At 46.7% G+C, this 23,481-nt stretch overlaps 1 protein-coding gene across 1 annotated transcript; it reads left to right on the top strand.

Annotated features, from left to right (window-relative positions):
• Nucleotides 1-5,182: 5,182 nt before the first annotated feature.
• On the top strand, nucleotides 5,183-9,288 carry LOC138675214 (E3 ubiquitin/ISG15 ligase TRIM25-like). Its single transcript, XM_069763255.1, has 2 exons — nucleotides 5,183-5,620; nucleotides 7,242-9,288. The coding sequence occupies exons 1-2, from the start codon at nucleotides 5,183-5,185 to the stop codon at nucleotides 8,394-8,396; spliced, it is 1,593 nt and encodes a 530-aa protein (XP_069619356.1). The 3' UTR covers nucleotides 8,397-9,288.
• The last annotated feature ends 14,193 nt before the right edge of the window (nucleotides 9,289-23,481 follow it).

Genomic DNA, 23,481 nt, shown 5'->3' with positions numbered 1-23,481 from the left:
TAAGGCAAAGGAAACACTGCCCAAAGTAATTGCTATCATAGACGTCTTTAGTAAATATTCTGGCCTGTATATAAACTGGGACAAATCTGCTCTACTACCTCTCTCTCATACTCCCATGTTAAATCTTGAAACTCTGTCCTCACTACCGGTCGTATCAAATTTTAAGTATCTGGGTATTTATATGTCCCAAAGTAGCAATTCCGATTTACAACTTAATATTCATCCTTTACTAGAACTAGTCAAATCCAAATTTGCATCATGGAGCAAACTCCCACTGTCTGTTGCGGGCCGTATCAACCTAATCAAAATGGTTCTGCTCCCTAAATTTAATTATTGTTTGCAACATAGCGCAGTACCAGTACCTAAGTTCCTCTTTACTAATTTAAACTCCCTAATAACTTCCTTTATATGGGGAAAATCTAGGCCCAAACTTAAACTTTCTGTTTTACAGAGACCTAAGCAGGGGGGTGGAGCGGCGTTACCGGACTTCTTTCTATATTATCTGGCGGGGCAGGCTAAGGCATTGGTCACGTGGATGCCTGGTGGTTATCTCCCTAACTCTGAACATCATTTGCTTCATTCTGCTCGGGTGGAGTGTCCATTGGGTTTTCTAGAATCGGAGAGAATGATCACCCCTCATCCGCTGCCCATGCTTCGACTGGCAAGATTAATTTGGAGACAAATTAAAAAAATTGTTGGATATACAGATATTATAGCTGAAATGCCCCTTTGGGGAAATAGCTATTTTCCAACGTTGTTGAATCACCCGTCCACCGCCTTCTGGGTGATGCATGGTGTTACCTCGGTGGGGGATCTACATGACCGGGGGACCTTTGTGTCCTTTGAACAGTTGCAGACTAAACATGATATTCCGAGATCCCAATTTTTTCGTTTTTTACAATTAAGATCAGCTTTCCAGTCATATATGAGGGGGGTGGTTACGGGCCGCACAATCTCGTCTCTGCCTCTAATAGGAATCCTCAAATCCCAGGGACCCCAGGGCCTCATTTCCTCTTTATATACTTACATGCTATCAGTAGGTGCGGAATCAGTTATAAGACTCATTAAGGAGAAATGGGAGAGACTCATTCCTGACACACAGGAAGAAGAATGGGAGGAAATTTTAGAGTCCCCGATGAGGGTATCCCCATCGGTTAACAACAGAATGACACAATTATACATAATATACCAATCATATCTAACTCCCGTGCGGCTTTTTAAAATGGGTCGACTTCACTCTGCGGAATGTCTGCGCTGTCACCTGTCAGATGCGGACTTTGTTCACATGATGTGGAGCTGCCCGGTCGTTCTTCAATACTGGAAGGAGGTGACCTCATTACTCTCCTCTATAGTATTGGCCCCTGTTCCTCTTGAGCCACTAAATTGTTTGTTTGGGGTGTGGGGCGAGGAGACTTGGGGTCATCACGTTGCAATTTTCTTACGAGAGTCACTTTTCATGGCAAGGAAGGTGGTGGCAATGTGGTGGATGGGGGGTTCGTGTCCCTCACTCAGAGCCTGGGTTGAGTTAGTAAATTCGATTATCCCATACGAACGTACACTGTATCAAAATAGAGGATGCCCGGGTAAATTTGAGAAGATCTGGAGCGGCTGGAACTCCTCTCACCTCACTTTATAACTCATGGTTATTTATACTAGTGCAAAGTGTCAATTCTTTCTAGGTATCATGCAGAAAGGGACGTAGGTTTATTGTTAGGCGGCAGAAAGTAGTTAGTAAGATACAGTTATAGTTAAGATTTAATAACTGTAAAATTTTCATGACTCCACGTCAGATATGTACGGTTTCAGTGGAGTAAAAGATATGTTGGACACACACTATGATATTCAGTTATGTATACATTGTACGTACTCAATATTGTATGTAATACTAAGGAGTATAAATTTGTGTATTATGTTGTTGTTCTTTCAACATTATGGTTAATAAACGAATTTAAAAAAAAAAAATCTTCATTGCTGACCTGATTGAAGCCGGACTTCTCAGGAACTCTCGGATTCTTTTTATCACAGTATCCTGTTTTTCTTCTGGCAGGAAGGATGCTCCGCGTCTGGAATCCAACAGCACTCCCAGGAAAATCTTCCTGTTTCCCGGCACCAAGTCCGACTTCTGCTAATTGAGGATCCAACCTAGGTACCCCAAGGTGGATATGGTCTTTTCCCTGTGGGACCGGAGCTCCTCCACTGAACTCGCCACCATGAGGAAATTGTTCAGATATGGAACTATCCCCCAGTCCCTTAAATAGGCTACGATCTCTGACACCAATTTGGTAAATACTCGAGGAGCCGAGGCTAGGCTGAATGGAAGGCATTGAAATTGAAAGTGGCAGGTTCGATCCTGGATTTTTACTGCAGATCTCAAACATTTTTGGGATGCTGGATGTATTGGGACCTGGTAATACGCACTTTTAAGATCCTGGGTGCACATAAATGCATCCCTGTCTATAAGGGTAATTTTATTGACTCCATCCTGAATCTTTTGTATTTTACTCGAAAGTTTAAGGGCTTTAGATTTATTATAGTGCATGATTCGCCCGATGGCTTTATGATGGTGAATACCGCTGAATAATATCCTTTGCCCTCTTCTGACCAAGGGACCAGGATTACAACAGCTGTGTCGACCAGCTCTCTTATGTCTGCGACTTTAAAAGAATCTGACAACAAGGTACGGGGAGCAATAAACCTTTCGGGGGGGCACTGTAAATTCTATTGCATACCTGTCCGCAATGGTCCTCAAAACCCACTAGTCTTGGGTAATATGGTGCCAACTTCTTGAGAACTGCCTGAGTCGCCCCCCGACCAGGATGGCCGTCATTGCCTCCTTGATCTTAAGCCTGACCCGAATAGGGATCCTTTACCTTTCCCTCCATTGTGGTAGGTTCCTCTACTGGACCTCTCCTAGCCCCTATAATCGGACTGTCTCCGAGATGGCCCAGGTTTGCAAGAGGACTGAGTACTTCTAAACATATCTTCGGGAAATCCTTTCTTTTATCTGATGCTTTCTCTAAGATATCGTCTAAGGCCAAACACCCTTAACCATGAGATGAGAATGGAACATATTTTATTTTTAGAAGCGTCCCCTGACCAGGTCTTCATCCAGTTGGCCCTGCGGGCTGCATTAGACAAAGAACTGTTTCTAGTTGAGAACCTTACTAACTCCGCGGACGTATCTGCCAAAAAAGCTGTTGCCGACTTCATCAGCAGGAGGAAGGCTATTATGTCTTCCCTAGGAATCTTACTAATACACAGAATGATAAATAAACAGAATAAAAACCTGCTGAAGCAGGAATATAGGGGAATCCACAATAGATCACAGATAACCAGTAGTTTAAGTTCAAGAATAGAACATCATAAATACATAAAAGTAAAAGTAACACCGTGAGCGATTAAAGACAACAGACCAGCCGCCGAAGAATGAAATGCTGAAACGTGCCAGGCGGCTACTGTGTTAACCACATCACCAGCAATGCTCCCAATAGAAATCAACTAATAGCAAACACTGCGGTATAAAGTGCTAATAGTGCTCATCTCTATTGCTGCATCCATAAAGAGAATATTAGGTATCGCTGCATCCAGTACGACACGATCTATGGACGCGCCACACTAGTTAACTATTTCACCGTAAAAAAACAATGGTTTTTCATTATACCGCTGGAAAAAAAAGTGGAATACAATGCAATAAAAAAGACAAATGTAAATAGATTTGGTGTCTCTGAAAACGTCCCGCAGAAAACAAGCCGCCATACAGCTCCATCTGCTGAAAAATTAAAAAGTTATAGCTCTTAGCATACAACGAACTAATTATTTTTTCTATAAATGGTTTTGTTGTGTAAAAATGCAAAAACATAAAAAGTAACATAAATATGTTATCGCTATACTGATGCAAAGAATACAGCTGTCTTATTAATTTTACCACATGCGAAATGGAATAAAAAAAACAAACAAACAATTCCTGAATTGCTGTTTTTTGTTTATTTTGACTCCCAAAAATCGTAACAGAAAGCGATCAAAAAGTGTTATGGACCTCAAAAATGTACCAATAAAAACATTAAAGGGAACCTGTCACCCCTTTTTTCAGATTGAGATGAAAATACTGTTAAATAGGGCCTGCGCTGTGTGTTACAATAGTGTATGTAGTGTACCCTGATTCCCCACCTATGCTGCGAAATACATTACCAAAGTCGCCGTTTTCGCCTGTCAATCAGGCTGGTCAGGTCAGGTGGGCGTGGTGACATCGCTCTTTTCTTCCCCAGCTTTCCGTTGGTGGCGTAGTGGTGTGCGCATGTCCAAGTTACGAATCCACTGCGCGCAGGTGAAGAAACAGCGCACGATCTGCGCTATTACCCCTGTCATCAGTGGGGGCGGCCATCTTCCTGAGGCTGCTTGGTCGCAGATGGAGTGCTCTGCTGCACGGGGCTTCAGGAAAATGGCCACGGGATGCCGCGCGTGCGCAGATGGAGATCGCGGCGGCCACTTTCCTGAAGTCGAGTTCGCATCTCGGCTTCAGGAAAATAGCCACCGCAATTTCCATCTGCGCACGCGCGGCATCCCACGGCCATTTTCCTGAAGCCCCGGGCAGCAGAGGACTCGATATGCGCACGCGCGGCCTCAGGAAGATGGCCGCCCCCACATATCACCAGGGAAATAGCGCCGATCGCGCGTTTTTTCTTCTCCTGCCCAGTGGATTCAGAAGATGGGCATGCGCAAACCACTACGCCACCAACGGAAAGATATGCAAGATCTGGGGGAAGAAACAACGATGTCACCACGCCCATATGACCAGACCAGCCTGATTGACAGGCGAAAACGCCAACTTTGGTAAGGTATTTCGGCACCATAGGTGGGAAATCAGGGTACACAAAATACACTATTGTAACGCACAGCTCAGGCCCTATTTAACAGTATTTTTATCTCGTACTGAAAAAAGGGGTGACAGGTTCCCTTTAAGGGATTAAAACAGTTTTGAATCAAAAATGCAGGATCCAATAAAGGAAGTGATAAATTGCTGGAATCAGGGTCTTTGCCCCTACAGCATGATACTCTCACAATGGAGTAGCATAAGCAGGTGTCAGGTTCCCTTTAATGAGTTAAGTGAATGGGTGTAACTTCAACATTGCTAAGTATTGAGTAATAGACACTTTCAGTTTCCTTTCTTCCTTCTTCCGCAGCCATGGCGTCTGTTATTCTGAGAGACGAGCTGCTCTGCTCCATCTGTTTATCTACATTTAAGGACCCTGTAACACTGAAATGTGGACACAACTTCTGCCGGGTCTGTATTGGTCGTGTGCTGGATACACAGGACGAGTCTGGAGTTTATTCCTGTCCTGAATGCAGAGAAGAGTTTCAGGAGCGGCCGACACTGATGAGGAACATAAATCTCCATAATGTCGCAGAACGTTTCCTGACTACTCAGCAAGAACGAGAGGAGATCACCGGGATCTGCTGCACTTACTGTGTGGACTCTCCGGTACCTGCTGTTAGATCCTGTCTACACTGTGAGGCTTCTCTGTGTGATAAACACCTGAGATCTCACAGCAAATCAGCAGAACACGTCTTATCTGATCCCAGCACTTCTCTGGAGAAAAGGAAATGTTCTGTCCATAAGAAGGCTATAAGGGCACAGATGATTGGCCTCGGGGAGACCAAAACATCCAACACCGCGGAGACACCATCACGTGTTTCTCAACGCAGTGATTCCAGAACACTGCCCCCATCCCTTATGGGAAATATGCAGATGCATGTAAAGAAGCTGCGGAGACACCATCACGTGTTTCTCGACGCAAGCAGTGAATAGCCAGGCCTTTCCCCGGGAAGGAACAACCACGGGAAGGGCAGCATCCTATGAAGGAAAGCCACCTATGCCAAGCATGGTATCCATCCACAGACAGCTGTTTCAGGGTTTTTGCCCCTCATCAGTGTGGAGTAGGAATCTGGCTATTAGGAGCAGTGCCTAGTAAAAAGGCTATAAGGGCACAGATGATTGGCCTCGGGGAGACCAAAACATCCAACACCGCGGAGACACCATCACGTGTTTCTCAACGCAGTGATTCCAGAACACTGCCCCCATCCCTTATGGGAAATATGCAGATGCATGTAAAGAAGCTGCGGAGACACCATCTGATGGTGATGGTGTCTCCGCAGCTTCTTTACATGCATCTGCATATTTCCCATAAGGGATGGGGGCAGTGTTCTGGAATCACTGCGTTGAGAAACACGTGATGGTGTCTCCGCGGTGTTGGATGTTTTGGTCTCCCCGAGGCCAATCATCTGTGCCCTTATAGCCTTTTTACTAGGCACTGCTCCTAATAGCCAGATTCCTACTCCACACTGATGAGGGGCAAAAACCCTGAAACAGCTGTCTGTGGATGGATACCATGCTTGGCATAGGTGGCTTTCCTTCATAGGATGCTGCCCTTCCCGTGGTTGTTCCTTCCCGGGGAAAGGCCTGGCTATTCACTGCTTGCGTCGAGAAACACGTGATGGTGTCTCCGCAGCTTCTTTACATGCATCTGCATATTTCCCATAAGGGATGGGGGCAGTGTTCTGGAATCACTGCGTTGAGAAACACGTGATGGTGTCTCCGCGGTGTTGGATGTTTTGGTCTCCCCAAGGCCAATCATCTGTGCCCTTATAGCCTTTTTACTAGGCACTGCTCCTAATAGCCAGATTCCTACTCCACACTGATGAGGGGCAAAAACCCTGAAACAGCTGTCTGTGGATGGATACCATGCTTGGCATAGGTGGCTTTCCTTCATAGGATGCTGCCCTTCCCGTGGTTGTTCCTTCCCGGGGAAAGGCCTGGCTATTCACTGCTTGCGTCGAGAAACACGTGATGGTGTCTCCGCAGCTTCTTTACATGCATCTGCATATTTCCCATAAGGGATGGGGGCAGTGTTCTGGAATCACTGCGTTGAGAAACACGTGATGGTGTCTCCGCGGTGTTGGATGTTTTGGTCTCCCCGAGGCCAATCATCTGTGCCCTTATAGCCTTTTTACTAGGCACTGCTCCTAATAGCCAGATTCCTACTCCACACTGATGAGGGGCAAAAACCCTGAAACAGCTGTCTGTGGATGGATACCATGCTTGGCATAGGTGGCTTTCCTTCATAGGATGCTGCCCTTCCCGTGGTTGTTCCTTCCCGGGGAAAGGCCTGGCTATTCACTGCTTGCGTCGAGAAACACGTGATGGTGTCTCCGCAGCTTCTTTACATGCATCTGTCCATAAGAAGATCCTGGAATATTACTGCACCGAGGACGCTGCTTCTATCTGTGTGTCCTGCTGTTTGATTGGGAAACATAATGGACATAAAATGGAGTCACTGGATGAGGCCTCAGGGAAGAAAAAGAAAAAATTGAGAAATGTTCTCCAGAAACTGATCACAAAGAGAAAGGAGACTGAGGAAAGAGTCCGGAGTCTGGAGGAGCACAGGAGAAAAGCTCAAGAAAAAGCAGCTGGAGAAGCCGAGAGAGTCAGTGCCCTGTGTACAGACATCAGGAGACGGGTGGACGACCTGGAGAAGAAGGTCCTGAGTGAGATCTCCAGGCAGGAGAAGGAAGAGTCACTGTCACTGTCTGCTCGGATCCATCAGCTGGAAATAAAGAAGGACGAGCTGTCCAGGAAGATGAGACACATTGAGGAGCTGTGTAACATGACGGATCCACTGACTGTCTTACAGGAACCAGACACCGGTGACTTGTGTGATCCTGAGGAGGAGGGAGGTGATGAGGACACAGGAGGACATGATAAACAGCTCCATGATGGAGATGACCTGGATGTGGCTGTGATCTCACACACATTACACACATTATGTGAGGTAATATCAGGTATAAGGAGCGGGATCTATGTGGAGGATCCTGCAGACATATTACTGGATGAAACCACAGCTGCTAATAATCTCCTTATATCAGACGACCTGAAAACTGCAACCTGGACAGAAGAGAAACAGAAACATCCAGAAACAGCAGAGAGATTCCAGTGTAATCAGGTGATGAGCAGGAGAGGATTTACCTCAGGACGACATTACTGGGATGTGGAGAGCAGGAGATCAGGAGTGTGGATGGTGGGGATGTGTTATCCCAGTATAGACAGGAGGGGGATGCAGTCACTGATTGGATATAATAACAAGTCCTGGAGTTTGTGGAGATATAGTAATCAGTATTCAGTGATACATGACTGGAGAGAGATCCGGTTACCTAACGAGATCTCCAGTGATAGAGTCAGGATATGTCTGGATTATGAGGCCGGGCAGTTGTCCTTTTATGAGCTGTGTGACCCCATCAGACACTTACACACCTTCACTGCCACCTTCTCCGAGCCCCTTCATGCTGTGTTACGTGTAGTTGGGGAACCTTTTTTCTATAGCTCGGTGAAGATTATAACTTAAAGAGAAAGTAGCATCAGAAAATTACCTATTTTTAAACTACATTTAGCGAGAAACATTTTTCTGATCTTCTATGACATAAAATATATTTACCACTGGAGCTTTCTGAAATCTTCCAGTGTTTCCTGAAGTCACTGAACCCCACAATACTTTTTCCACCGATCTCGCTTCTCATCAGGCTTATTATCAACACAGGAAGGATTAAAATGTAATGCAACATAACACGTTTGTTATAAAGTTGGAGGACGAGTATGTAGGATCCATCACTGACAACAGCTTCCCTCCTCCCTGCACAGTGATCTCTGCACAGGTCACAGAGCATGCCCACAAGTCTGCTGCAGAGAACATCTTTGAATTCTGTTAGATGGAAAAGCAGCAGCTTAGATAATATGATTGCCCCCATGATTATGTCCAGAAAATAAAATATGCAAATGTATAATCCAACATAAAAATGAGTTAAAGATACCAGATCAAACTTAATAATATCATTTAATTCTCAGATAACGGAAGCTTAAGAATATTCAGATTTAACCCCTTAAGGACACAATTTTCATTTTTTTCTCAAACATTTTCAAGTCGCCATAACTTTTTTATTTCTTCGTCATCACAGACTTATAGGAGCTTGTGTTTTGCGGGACGAGTTGCAGATTTTACTGACAAGATTCAATTTTTTGCAGAGTTCATATAGAGTTAGGGAAAAAAGCATAAAAATTCAAAGTGCGGTGTAATGGTGACAGAATGCAATTCTGCGTTTTTGTTTTTTGTTCTATTTTTATAGTTAATTGCATGATAAAAATGTGCTGACAGCAAGATTTTACAGGTTACTACAATTACCGTATGTTGATTCTAAACTTGTAGTTTTATTTTACTATTTCGGTTGCTTAAAAAAAAAAATCTGAATATTGTAAAAATAAAATATTGTTTTGTTCCATATTTTCTGAGATTCACTTTTTTTTATTGTTCCATCAATTGCTTCGTTTTTTTGCTTGAGGATCTGGTGCTCTTACTTAGAGCATATTGACATACACAGGAGATTTTGATCACTTGTTATTGTATTTTTACGCTGTTAGAGCAACTGAAAATTCACAATCCCGGCAATTCAATTTTTTATAGACTTTACAGATTGGGCAAATTTCTTTTAGATTTTGAGAGACTGGACTATTCCGGATGCTGCAATAACAAACATATATATATATATATATACACAGTGCAGAGCAAAAGTTTGGACACACCTTCTCATATTATTATTATTATTATACATTTTTATAGCGCAATTTATTCCATGGCGCTTTACATGTGAATGGGGCAAATATAGACAAGTACAATAAACAGGAGTAAAACAAGGCATACACAAGTACAGGAGGAGAGAGGATAAAAAAGATTTTTCTGTATTTTCATGACTATGAAAATTGTACATTCACACTGAAAGCATCAAAACCATGAATTAACACATGTGGAATTATATACTTAACAAAAAAGTGTGAAACAACTAAAAATATGTCTTATATTCTAGGTTCTTCAAAGTAGCCACCTTTTGCTTTGATGACTGCTTTGTACACTCTTGGCATTCTCTTGATGAGCTTTAAGAGGTAGTCACCGGGAATGGTGTTCCAACAATCTTGAAGGAGTTCCCAGAGATGCTTAGCACTTGTTGGCCCTTTTGCCTTCACTCTGCGGTCCAGCTCACCCCAAACCATCTCGATTGGGTTCAGGTCTGGTGACTGTGGAGGCCAGGTCATCTGGTGTAGCATCCATCACTCTCCTTCTTGGTCAAATAGCCCTTACACAGCCTGGAGGTGTTTGGGGTCATTGTCCTGTTGAAAAAATAAATGATGGTCCAACTAAACGCAAACCGGATGGAATAGCATGCCGCTGCAAGATGCTGTGGTAGCCATGCTGGTTCAGTATGCCTTCAATTTTGAATAAACCCCCAACAGTGTCACCAGCAAAGCCCCCCCACACCATCACACCTCCTCCTCCATGCTTCACGGTGGGAACCCGGCATGTAGAGTCCATCCGTTCACCTTTTCTGCGTCGCACAAAGACACGGTGGTTGGAACCAAAGATCTCAAATTTGGACTCATCAGACCAAAGCACAGATTTCCACTGGTCTAATGTCCATTCCTTGTGTTCTTTAGCCCAAACAAGTCTCTACTGCTTGTTGCCTGTCCTTAGCAGTGGTTTCCTAGCAGCTATTTTACCATGAATGCCTGCTGCACAAGTCTCCTCTTAACAGTTGTAGAGATGTGTCTGCTGCTAGAACTCTGTGTGGCATTGACCTGGTCTCTAATCTGAGCTGCTGTTAACCTGCGATTTCTGAGGCTGGTGACTCGGATAAACTTATCCTCAGAAGCAGAGGTGACTCTTGGTCTTCCTTTCTTGGGGCGGTCCTCATGTGAGCCAGTTTGTAGTGCTTGATGGTTTTTGCCACTGCACTTGGGGACACTTTCAAAGTTTTCCCAATTTTTCGGACTGACTGACCTTCATTTCTTATGTGATGGGCACTCGTTTTTCTTTACGTAGCTGCTTTTTTCTTACCATAATACAAATTCTAACAGTCTATTCAGTAGGACTATCAGCTGTGTATCCACCAGACTTCTGCACGACACAACTGATGGTCCCAACCCCATTTATAAGGCAAGAAATCCCACTTATTAAACCTGACAGGGCACACCTGTGAAGTGAAAACCATTCCAGGTGACTACCTCTTGAAGCTCATCAAGAGAATGCCAAGAGTGTGCAAAGCAGTCATCAAAGCAAAAGGTGGCTACTTTGAAGAACCTAGAATATAAGACATAATTTAAGTTGTTTCACACTTTTTTGTTAAGTATATAATTCCACATGTGTTAATTCATAGTTTTAATGCCTTCAGTGTGAATTTACAATTTTCATAGTCATGAAAATACAGAAAAATCTTTAAATGAGAAGGCGTGTCCAAACTTTTGCTCTGAACTGTATATATTTATTTTTTACACAAGAATGAAAAAAAAGGCATGATCCGCACCTCCAAAAAGTTGATCTAAAGCCGCTAGGCAAAAAATTTATATAATAATAATCTTTATTTTTATATAGCGCTAATATATTCCGCAGCGCTTTACAGTTTGTACACATTATCATCGCTGTCCCTGATGGGGCTCACAATCTAAATTCCCTATCAGTATGTCTTTGAAATGGAGGAAACCCACGCAAACACGGAGAGAACATACAAACTCTTTGCAGATGTTGTCCTGATTGGGATTAGAACCCAGGACTCCAGCGCTGCAAGGCTAGAGTGCTAACCACTGCGCCACCGCTGCTCATTTATATAGCTGAATATGAGGTTTTCAGTTTAACATTCTGATCAGACTGTATGAAGCCCACTGCCACTTCACAGCAAACCTCGTAGTGGGTCCTACCGCCCTGACGAAGCGGAGCTGTGCGGCGACCACCACCACAGCGGCAATGCACCAGCAGGGCGGACGGCCTGTTGCCCCACAGCACCCATGCTGCGAGACTGAGCCCCCATGACTCCAGACCACGCCGCCCCACCAGCACAAAGCCACAGCAACAATGGCCGCCACACAGCACCAGCACTGAAACTCACCTTCCTCCAGCTCTTCAGTGAGAGCCAAAATGGGCTAGACCCCTTACTTTGCAGTCTCCTGCCAATTAAAATCACATGTGCCAAATGGGAGGAGTGCTGGTCCAAGAAAGAGACAAGAACATGCTTTGTACAAAAAGAAAAAAACAAAGAGCATGAACCGCACATCCCAAAATCATACGTTGATCTAAAGCCGCTAGGCAAAAATTTATATACTGAACATGAGGTTTTCAGTTTAACATTCTGATCAGACTGTATGAAGCCCACTGCCATGTCACGGCAAACCTCGTAGTGGGTCCTACCGCCCTAACGGAGCAGAGCCATGCGGCAACCACCGCCACAGCCTCAATGCACCAGCAGGGCGGTAGGACCCACTACCTGCGTCAGCATCAACTGACCTGGCTAGCCAGACTTCCTTAGTACACTCCCTGTACCTAATGCTTAGCTTATGGCATGCGGCAGCCTTCTCCGATCCCAACAGAAGCTTCTAGGCGCTACCTATTCAGCTATATGATCGCTCCCTCGGGATAGATCAGATGAGAGTTTGTTCAGGACTTCACTCTGGATCTTCAGTCACTGAAGATCCAGAGGTGAAGTGGTTCAATCTTCCCGTTTTCACGGTGGGTGAGTATGATCTCTGTCTGTGTGTGTGTCTATGTGTGTCTGTCTGTGTATCTTTCTTGCAGCTCCTGTCCTACATAGTACCATACTGTATATACAAGTCCACACTATATCCTGCATTACAGTGTGTCTGTGTATACTGTATGTATATAGTGTGGACCTGTTTACAGTATATTGCTGTGTATATACTTTATACAACCCCTCAGCCTCTATTCTATATACAGCCAGCACAGCAACAGCCTCTGATATATACAGCCCGGCAGCAGCCCCTCATATATATACAGCCCAACAGCAGCTTCTAATATATACAGCCCAGCAGCAGCCTCTCATATATATATACTAGCTATTGAACCCGTTCTACGCCCGGGTGGCGAGCATTTATATTGGTATATTGTCTCCATCCTGGTATGTGCTGCTCCATCCTGCGTCCCCATCCTGTCATGTGCTGCTCCATCCTGCGTTCCCCTTCCTGTCATGCGCTGCTCCATCCTGCGTCCCCATCCTGTCATGTGCTGCTCCATCCTGCGTCCCCATCCTGTCATGCGCTGCTCCATCCTGCGCCCCCATCCTGTCATGCGCTGCTCCCATCCTGTGTCCCCATCCTGTCATGTGCTGCTCCATCCTGCGTCCCCATCCTGTCATGCGCTGCTCCATCATGCGTCCCCATCCTGTCATGCGCTGCTCCATCCTGCGTCCCCATCCTGTCATGTGCTCCATCCTGCGTCCCCATCCTGTCATGCGCTGCTCCATCCTGCGTTCCCCTTCCTGTCATGCGCTGCTCCATCCTGCGTCCCCATCCTGTCATGCGCTGCTCCCATCCTGCGTCCCCATCCTGTCATGTGCTGCTCCATCCTGCGTCCCCATCCTGTCATGTGCTGCTCCATCATGCGTCCCCATCCTTATGTGCTGCTCCATCCTGCGTCCCCATCCTGTCATGTGCTGCTCCATCCTGCGTCCCCATCCTTATGTGCTGCTCCATCCTGCGTCCCCATCCTTATGTGCTGCTCCATCCTGCGTCCCCATCCTTATGTGCTGCTCCATCCTGCGTCCCCATCCTTATGTGCTGCTCCATCCTGCGTCCCCATCCTTATGTGCTGCTCCATCCTGCGTCCCCATCCTTATGTGCTGCTCCATCCTGCGTCCCCATCCTTATGTGCTGCTCCATCCTGCGTCCCCATCCTTATGTGCTGCTCCATCCTGGGTCCCCATCCTTATGTGCTGCTCCATCCTGCGTTCCCATCCTTATGTGCTGCTCCATCCCGCGTCCCCATCCTTATGTGCTGCTCCATCCCGCGTCCCCATCCTTATGTGCTGCTCCATCCTGCGTCCCCATCCTTTCATGTGCTGCTGCATCCTGCGTCCCCATCCTTATGTGCTGCTCCATCCCGCGTCCCCATCCTTATGTGCTGCTCCATCCCGCGTCCCCATCCTTATGTGCTGCTCCATCCCGTGTCCCCATCCTTATGTGCTGCTCCATCCCGCGTCCCCATCCTTATGTGCTGCTCCATCCTGCGTCCCCATCCTTATGTGCTGCTCCATCCTGCGTCCCCATCCTTATGTGCTGCTGCATCCTGCGTCCCCATCCTTATGTGCTGCTCCATCCTGCGTCCCCATCCTTATGTGCTGCTCCATCCTGCGTTCCCATCCTTATGTGCTGCTCCATCCCGCGTCCCCATCCTTATGTGCTGCTCCATCCCGCGTCCCCATCCTTATGTGCTGCTCCATCCCGTGTCCCCATCCTTATGTGCTGATCCATCCCGTGTCCCCATCCTTATGTGCTGCTCCATCCCGTGTCCCCATCCTTATGTGCTGCTCCATCCTGCGTCCCCATCCTTATGTGCTGCTCCATCCCGCGTCCCCATCCTTATGTGCTGCTCCATCCCGTGTCCCCATCCTTATGTGCTGCTCAATCCTGCGTCCCCATCCTGCTGCTCCATCCTGCGTCCCCATCCTGCGTCCCCATCCTGCGTCCCCATCCTGCTGCTCCATCCTGCTGCTCCATCCTGCGTCCCCATCCTGCTGCTCCATCCTGCGTCCCCATCCTGCTGCTCCATCCTGCGTCCCCATCCTGCGTCCCCATCCTGCTGCTCCATCCTGCTGCTCCATCCTGCGTCCCCATCCTGCTGCTCCATCCTGCGTCCCCATCCTGCTGCTCCATCCTGCGTCCCCATCCTGCGTCCCCATCCTGCTGCTCCATCCTGCTGCTCCATCCTGCGTCCCCATCCTGCTGCTCCATCCTGCGTCCCCATACTGCCTCTGACCCGCTCGGCGCCGAGTGCTGGGGGGTCAGGTGCCGGTATCGCCGCCAGCTCAGGCCCCCCAGCACTTACTATATTCACCTGTCCCCGTTCCATCGCTGAGCGGCGCCATCTTCCCGGTCTCCTCGGCCTGTGACTTTTCAGTCAGAGGGCGGCGCCGGCGCGCATGCGCGTCATCGCGCCCTCTGAACTGAAGGCCACAGGCCGAGGAGACCGGGAAGATGGCGCCGCTCAGCGATGGAACGGGGACAGGTGAATATGTCCGATACTCACCCTCCTGGCGATCCCTGCTTCTGCGGGGGAGATCGCGGTGTGCGTTCAGTGTGAACGCACACCGCAATCTCCCGGGAGCGTCGGTCTGTGAGGCCCAGACTGCGCCGGCGCTTGCGCTTGCGCAGTCTATCGAGGCTTCGGACAGAGTGACGCTCCCAGCGTTATATTATAGATATATACAGCTCAGCAGGAGCCCCTCATATATATACAGCCCAGCAGAAGCCTCTCATACATATACAGCCCAGCAGAAGCCTCTCATACATATAGAGCCCAGCAGAAGCCTCTGACATGTAGAGCCCAGCAGAAGCCCCTCATACTTATACAGCCCAGCAGAAGCCTCCCATACATATATAGCCCAGCAGAAGCCTCTGACATATAGAGCCCAGCAGAAACCTCTGACATGTACAGCCCAGCAGAAGCCTCTCATACATATACAGCCCAGTAGAAGCATCTCATACATATACAGCCCAGTAGAAGCCTCTCATACATATACAGCTCAGCAGAAGCCCCTCATATATATATAGCTCAGCAGAAGCCTCTCATACATATACAGCCCAGCAGAAGCCTCTCATACATATACAGCCCAGCAGAAGCCTCTCATATATATATACAGCCCAGCAGAAGCCTCTCATACATATAGAGCCCAGCAGAAGCCTCTGACATATAGAGCTCAGCAGAAGCCCCTCATATATATACAGCCCAGCAGAAGCCTCATACATATACAGCCCAGCAGAAGCCTCTCATACATATACAGCCCAGCAGAAGCCCCTCATATATATGTACAGCCCTAATACAAGTCTATGGGCAAAAAACGGATCCGGCGGAAAAAAAAGATACGGTGGAAAAAAAACGGATCCTGCAAATGTGCTCGCAGGATGCGTTTTACCCATAGACTTGTATTAGCGACGGATCGCGACGGATGGCCACCCGTCGCGTCCGTCGTTCAACGGATCTGTCGTGTTTTGGCGGACCGTCGGCACGAAAAAAAACGTTCAAGTGAATGTTTTTTTGGCTGTCGCGCCCACCATTTTCGACCGCGCATGCGTGGCAGAATCTCTGCCCCCTCCTCCCCCCACTTCAGAATGGGCAGCGGATGCGTTGAAAAACTGCATCCACTGCCCACGTCGTGTACAAATTTCACAACGTGTGTCGGTGTGTCAGCCCGACGCATAGTGACGGAGCCGTACCGACGCAAGAGTAAAAGAGGCCTTAATGAGCGTTGAATTAAAAAAAAAAAATCGCTAATACAAGTCTATGGGTAAAACGCATCCTGCGAGCACATTTGCAGGATCCGTTTTTTTTCCACCGTATCTTTTTTTTCCGCCGGATCCGTTTTTTGCCCATAGACTTGTATTAGCGACGGATGGCCACATGTCGCGTCCGTCGTGCAACGGATCTGTCGTGTTTTGGCGGACCGTCGGCATGAAAAAACGTTCAAGTGAACAATTTTTTGGCCGTCGCGCCCGCCATTTTTTACCGTGCATGTGCGGCAGAAACTCCGCCTCCTCCCCGCACTTCAGAGTGGGCAGCGGATGCGTTGAAAAACTGCATCCGCTGCCCACATCGTGCACAAATTTCACAACGTGCGTCGGTACGTCGGCCCGACGCATAGCGACGGACCCGTACCGACGCAAGAGTGAAAGAGGCCTTAATGAGTGTTGAATTAAAAAAAAAATACGAAAAAAACGTTGTGGGCTCCCGCGCAATTTTCTGCGCCAGAGGGGGAAAACCGACGGCCGGGGGCCAATATTTGTAGCCTGCTATGAGTACCAGCCCATAGCTGTCTGCGTAGCCTTTACTGGCTATTAAAATAGGGGGTCCCCCAAAAAAAATGATCTGGGGTCCACCTATATTTTATAGCCTGAAAGGCTATGCAGACAGCTGCGGGCTGATATTCATAGCCTGGAGAGGGGCCATGGATATTGCCCCCCCCCCCCCAGCTACAAATACCAGTCCGCAGCTGCCCCAGAAATGGCGCATCAGTAAGATGCGCTAATTCCGGCACATAGCCCCTCTCTTCCCACTCCCGTGTAGCGGTGGGATATGGGGTAATAAGGGGTTAATGTCATCTTGCTATTGTAAGGTGACATTAAGCCGGGTTAATAACGGAGAGGCATCAATAAGACGCCTATCCATTATTAATCCAATAGTAAGAAAGGGTTAATAAAGCACGCACACATTCGGAAAAAGTATTTTAATATTCTTCATTTAACCATACTTACCATACTTCAGCGCCTGCAAAAAACGTAAAATAATAAACCGTATACTACCTGGCCGCCGTAGTCCAATTAATAACGAGTGTCCCATGACGATCTCCCCTAAAGAACAGTGACATCTGGTGATGTCACTACTCTATAGCACCCTCAGTGACACACTGACAGGAGACAATGGCTCCTGCAGTGCATCACTGAGGTTACTAAAGTTCAAAGTCTTACTTTATAGCAATTGCTGCGTGGGAAAATTTCTCATGCAGCAATGCCATAAGTGAGGCTAGGGACTATTTTTTTTTACAGCAGCGGAGGAATCCCTTCCTCCGTCATTGTGTTTCTGGGGCCCCTGGAAAGCGGTTGCAACAGCTGTTGCTGCCGTTCTCCACGGGAGATCGTCGTGGGACACTCGTGGCTCGTGGATTTCTGCGGACAGGGAGTATATTGGTTGTTTGTTTTTTTCACCTTTTTTTACAGATGACACTGGCTTCGGGGATCAAAATGACAAGTAATGGTGAGTAAGAACTCTATGTTTAATGTACTGTATGTAATGTATGAATGTACTGTATGGAATATGTATGGAGTATTTTTTTTTCTTTCATTCAACACATTAGCCGGATGATGGGACTACTACTGTTCCATCATTGGCTAATGTGTCAATCACTGTCAGTGTAGCAGGCATCGTCCAATGGGATTTGTAGTCCCATCGGACGATGCCCGCACTGAGACACCCCGCACAGAGACACGCCGCACAGAGACAAGCCGCACGCCGCAGAGACACCCTGCACGCCGTAGAGACACCCCGCACGCCCCGCAGAGACACCCCGAAGGCCCCGCAGAGACCCCGCCCGCTGCACAGAGACCCCGCCCGCCGCACAGAGACCACGCCCGCTGCACAGAGACCCCGCCTGCCTCAGAGGCACACCGCAGAGACACCCCGCTCGCCTCAGAGACACCCCGCACGCCCCGCAGAGACACCCCGCACGCCCTGCAGAGACACCCCGCACGCCCTGCAGAGACACCCTGCATGCCCCGCAGAGACCCCGTCTGCCGGACAGAGACCACGCCCGCCGCACAGACACCCCACCCGCTGCAGAGACACCCTGCACGTCGCACAAAGACACCCCGCACGCCGCACAGACCCCAGAGAGTCCCGGTACTCAGGTGCACATCCCTGGCAGGCCCGCACAGACCCCGCCCGCACAGACACTCACAGTGTCCGCCCACGCACCGCCCACACTCTTCCCCCCTCCGGAACAGGATGTTTAAGGACAGAAAGGGCTTATTTACATTCCGATATTTGTGTCCCATTGACTTGCATTGGTATCGGGTATCGGTATCGGCGATATCCGATATTTTTTGGATATCGGCTGATCCAATCCGATACCGTTACTTCTGGGTATCGGAAGGTATCGCTCAACACTAATCAGCAGTCATCTGACTAATGAGCAAAACACTCATTCGTCAGGTGAGATGACTTTTCAGCAAGCTTACAAATTATCACTCTCGGCAGCACATTGTACTGAGTCAAGAGGAAATGTTCTGCTGATAACATGATGTTCTATGCACACAGAACCATCGTTCCATGTATATAGTAGTGTGGTTGGCATTAAACATGATCAACAAACGACTGCGTATTGGCTTGTATGTTGCAGATTGGAGGGCATTTAAAGGCCGTTTTCGGACCATCTACATGGCCCCTTAAAAGGGAAGTCTGCTGCTAAGAATCTAGACTCGGGGCTACTTGCACTACTGAAGACATTGGTGCCCCTAGACTTTCTGGTGCCTGAGGTGAACAGTGAAGTATTACCTCATTACCAGTTTAGAGGAGATGGAATCTAGCTTTGGCCTAGGATTACTCACAGCCCAACACTGATTTACTGTCAAATGTTCTGAGACCTAATTTCCATTACAATCTTTGGAGACGGTAGAATACCTCATAATAAGGGACAGATTGACACCAAATAGGGATCTCGGCATTATGCAGCATGGCTGGCTGCTCTACAGTCTTCTACTGGGGGCTTAGGCTACGTTCACATTTGCGTTGTGCGATGTTGCGTCGGAGACGCAACGCACAACGCAAACAAAAATGCAACAAAACGCACGCTAAAACGCAGCGTTTTGTGATGCATGCGTCCTTTTTTGCTGAAATTTGGATGCAAAAAAATGCAACTTGCTGCGTTTTCTGCGCCCCTCGCTTGCGGCAAAAAAAACGCATGCGTCGCAAAACGCAGCACAACGCATGTCCATGCGCCCCCCATGTTAAATATAGGGGCGCATGGCGCATGCGTCGCCGCGGCTGCGCCCGACGCAGCCTGACAGAACGCAAATGTGAACGTAGCCTTACAGATAGTTGTTTGCCAACTAGTGACCTTGGACTGTGCTTCACTGGTGTGCAATGTAATTGTTAGGTGCAGACTATGCAACTGCAACCAAGAATGGTACTCAAAATAGTGGTGCAGCATTATAACTATAGCCATTTCCTCACCAACTAATAGTTTGCCAGCCTCTGAGATACACCACATTGGCCGTTAACTGACCAACTACCATAACAACAAGACCAACTTATCAATTGTCCCCAGACAGACTGCCATCTAAATTCTGGTCTGAAGATCATTTTACATCAATCTTTTTTTTCATACACATATCTTTGCCTAATTTTTTAAACCTTGCCCAAACACGTTTTATTTTTTCCCACCTCATGCTGTCTTTTTGCTTAGAACCATATTAAAGAAGTTTATTAACCCTTCAGGTGATTCCCGGAATTAAAGCAATGTGGAAGTAAAGAAAAATTTTTAGTTTTTCCCACAAAAATGTTAGTTTAGCTCAAAATTTTGCATTTTCACAAGGGTCAAAGGAGAAAATGGACCATAAAATTTGTTATGCAGTTGCTACTGAGTACGCTGATCCCCCATATGTGGGGAAAGCTACAGTTTGGGAGTATGGCAGGGCTCGGAAGGGGAGAAGCACCATTTGACTTTCGGAACACAAAATTGGTTGGAATAGATAGCAGACACCATGTTGCGTTTGGATTGCCCCTGATGTGTCTAAACTGTGGAAAACCACCACAAAAGACATCATTTTGGAAGCTAGACCCCTCAGGGAATTTATCTAGATATGTATTGAGAACCTTGAAACCCCAGGTACTTCACAGACGTTTATAACGTTGAGCCGTGAAAATAAAAAAATTACATTTTTACCAGAAAATTTTTTTTTTTAGCTTCAAATTTTGCATTTTCATAATGATAACAGGATAAATTTCACCTCACCAGTGACCAAATTTTGGAAACTACACTTTCAGGGAACTTATCTAGATGTGTGGTGAGCACCTTTAACTCACAGGTGCTTCACAGAATGTTATAACGTTCAAACTTAAAAAAAAATAAAAAAAAATTCACACAAAAATGATTTTGTCCAAAAATTTTTATTTTCACAATAGTAACGGGAGAAAATGGATCATACAATTTCTTTTGCAATTTCTCCTGAGTACGCCGAAACCCTATATATGGGGGAAAATTGCTGTATGGACACACGGCAGGGCTCAGAAAGGGAAGGAGCACCAATTGAATTCTGTAGCTCAATTTTGGCTGGAATAGATTGTGAATGCCGTGTTACATTTGAAGAGACCCTGACATGCCAAAACAGCAGAAACCATCGCAAGTGACCCCAATTTGGAAACTACACCTATCAATGAATTCATCTAGAGTTGTAATAAGCATTTTTAATTTACAAAATTGTATAACATTAGGCTGAGTAAATGGAAAATTACCATTTTTTTCCACTGAAATGTTATTTTGGCCCCAAGTTTTTAATTTTGAAAAGGGGTAATAGGAGAAAATGAATGGTACGATTTGTTACTCAAGTTCTTTTGAGTACACCGATACCCCATATGTGTTCAAAAGCTTTGTTTGAGGCACAGTGCACAGCTCAGAAGGGAAGGAGCGCCATATTGGAGTACCTTCTGCTGCACTGGTTTGAGGGTACCGTGTCACATTGGCAGAGCCCCTGAGATTCCAGTACCACAGAACCCCTGGATATGTGACTGCATTTTACAAACTACAGTACACCCCCAATTAATTAAAGGGAACCTGTCACCCCGAAAATCGCGGGTGAGGTAAGCCCACCGGCATCAGGGGCTTATCTGCAGCATTCTGTAATGCTGTAGATAAGCCCCCGATGTTACCTGAAAGAGGAGAAAAAGACGTTATACTCACCCAGGGGCGGTCCCGCTGCTGGTCCGGTCAAACGGGTGTCTCTGGTCCGCTGCGGCGCCTCCCATCTTCATTACAAGACGTCCTCTTCTGATCTTCAGCAACGGCTCCGGCGCAGGCGTACTTTGCACTGCCCTGTTGAGGGTATCGTAGAACAGTTTGCGTACTCTATATACAGAGCCCCCTGTCAAGTGACCTCATTTTGGAGAATTTTTCTACAGGTGTAGTGAGTGACGATTTTGACTCCATAGGTGTTTTCCAGAAACAAGCAGCAGTGGATGTTGCCAAGTGAAAATGGCAAGCTGCCATTGTATTGACTAGTGCGTTGTAGTGACCAATAAATTATGCCCACCTCGTGCTTCTGGAAACATGCACCCATAAATTAAGCAGGCTTTTGTTGCTACAGAAATGCCAAACATGTGGATGCTAAATGTGGTTTAGGCACACTGGGGTTCAGAAGGGAGAGGAACATTTGAATTTGGTAGAGCAGACGTCACTGGATTTCACTTGCTGAGCGAGGAGCCATAGCGCTTGTCCAAAACCTTTGTTCTACCAGGAATGTGGAAGCCCCTATATTTCCATTGACACATGACGGACCTGATTGGGGACTTGCTTTTTTGTGGATTGAGTTGAAGCTTTTATTGGGAACATTTTACATAATATTTTGGATCACATTTATCCTGTGCTCTACGCTGAGCACTTACATCTCGGTTCCCATCTAAACGTCCGAATGATGGGATTCAGATTAAACCCTGGAAGATTCCTTACTCTGGAATTCATCAGCCTCTGTTCAGCTGTGTCCTTCTTTCATGTACGCTTAATGGCACCGCCGGATCAAGGGTCAGACGGCGTCTACAGTGACTCCTTCTGCCTTATTATAGAAATCTTCAGCCATTGATTCCGCCTGAATCACATATTTCAGAGATTTACACGTAAACCCCAGTGTCAGAGCTCAGTGTAGACAGCAGGATAAATGTTAGCCAATCAGGGGCAGATTAAGAGTAGCCATGGCCTCGAGTTTAGAATGCGTAGCTCCCCACCCCAATGTATCACGCGACATGTGACATAATCCATTTTGATAAAACATGTGATTGGTCATGTAAGTAACACACAGGTTCTTTGGTACATATCTGTACATGGAAAACGTCAGAGATAGCGGCACTCTATGCGCACCGTGCTCATTTTCCCCTTATATGCAGCACTATACAAAACATAGCGCTGTACAAATTAGTTTTATTTATTTTTTTTAATTTTATTATTTTTTAAAATATTTTTATTAATTTTTTTTTACTTAGTCCCTCTATGGGACTTTAACTTTCATTAGTCTGATCGCTGGTATAATGAATGCAATGCATTATACCTGTCAGTGCTGCATTGCCAGAAGCCTTTTACACCATGCTTTAAGTATGGTCTAGGAGGCTTGCGGTAGCTGGGTGAACAGGATATGGTCAGGACGACCCCTCATTGCCATGGCAACGATAGGGTCTTTGCGATAACTTTGCAGGGGCGCCAATCTGATGGGAGAAGGAGCACCCCTCCCTCTCCCAGCCTCCTAAATGCTGCGATTGCTATCGATCACAGCATTTAGAGGGTTAAATGGCCTGGAGATTGTGCGGGCCCTGTACCTGGCCGTGACAGTGGAAGGTCAACTATGAGTTTATGTCATAGTTTTGCAATTAATTTATGTCATTTTGCGTGAACCCTTTCCCCACCGTGATGTATATTTATGTCAATTGTCGTGAAGGGGTTAATAAAAAAATTCAGGACCCAATAAAAGAAGTGATAAATTGCTGTAATTAGGGTCTTTGCCCCTACATCATGATTCTCTCCGGAGGGGTATAAAAAAATCTGGTGCCAGATTCCCTTCAAGAAGCGTAGTGAATGGGTGTAACTACAGCATTGCTAAGTATTGTGTAATAGACACTTTCAGTTTCATTT

The sequence above is a fragment of the Ranitomeya imitator genome, chromosome 4 (assembly GCF_032444005.1).
Source record: "Ranitomeya imitator isolate aRanImi1 chromosome 4, aRanImi1.pri, whole genome shotgun sequence".
Lineage (NCBI taxonomy): Eukaryota > Metazoa > Chordata > Amphibia > Anura > Dendrobatidae > Ranitomeya > Ranitomeya imitator.
This window is presented reverse-complemented; position numbering and strand designations above follow the sequence as displayed.